The sequence below is a fragment of the Olea europaea genome, chromosome 12 (genome assembly GCF_002742605.1).
Source record: "Olea europaea var. sylvestris chromosome 12, O_europaea_v1, whole genome shotgun sequence".
NCBI classification, from domain to species: domain Eukaryota; kingdom Viridiplantae; phylum Streptophyta; class Magnoliopsida; order Lamiales; family Oleaceae; genus Olea; species Olea europaea.
In genome coordinates, this window is record NC_036248.1 from 16,483,993 (window position 1) to 16,484,712 (window position 720).

General features: G+C 36.2%; 1 protein-coding gene across 1 annotated transcript in view; it reads left to right on the forward strand.

Annotated features, from left to right (window-relative positions):
- The first annotated feature begins 382 nt into the window (after positions 1-382).
- The window catches only part of LOC111406684 (tubulin beta-1 chain), a 4,024-nt gene continuing 3,686 nt past the window's right edge, over positions 383-720 (forward strand). Inside the window, exons 1-2 of the mRNA XM_023036069.1 lie at positions 383-398; positions 631-716. Of these exons, the coding sequence (XP_022891837.1) occupies positions 383-398; positions 631-716 (102 nt within the window). The remainder of the gene's footprint in view (positions 399-630; positions 717-720) is intronic.

Consider the following 720-nt stretch of genomic DNA (forward strand, 5'->3'; position numbering starts at 1 on the left):
TTTTTTTTTTTTTTTTTAAAGACTGCATCAAAAGGATAAAACGGGGATATGGGAAAAGTGATACTAGGAATTACAATGTCATAATAAACAACTCTTCTTGTTGGGGGCAAATTTCTATGAGGATGTTCAAACTTTGCTTCCTTCTACAAGCAAGGCTGTTTTTTATTCTGTAGCGTTTTTTGTCAAAGTTGGCTAAAATTTTTGTTCTCTTTTGCAGCGCCAAAAAATGCAAGTTTATAACTAATGTAGTATTTCAGCTAAGCCGAACATGCTCTTAGTTTATTGGAATATCTGAAAATAATGTTACGAGGGGTGAGTAATCAGTATTTGGTAGCGTGCTTATCCTTACCTTACACAGAAGTTCCCTCAAATAATACAAAATATGAGAGTGTTGCTTGGTGAACTTTAGTTTAGTATTTGGATTACATCGTTTGGGTATATTCTTTCGAGGAACATACTGCAGCTGAAATAACATTCTCTGGTTTATAAAATGCTCCTCCTAACGTGTAAAATGCTAATGCACTTTGAGCATTCCTTATTTTGTTTGCACGGTTTCAATTGGATCATCTCGCGGTCGTGTCTGCAATGACAATGAGGCACATAGAACATTCGACTTTCTAACATCACCAGGATTCCTTGAAGCTCTTGTGCTTGAGTCGTCACAGTTATTGCTGCCTTTGTGTAAAGCGATTCATTCATTTTTAGAGTTGCAGCAGGCAT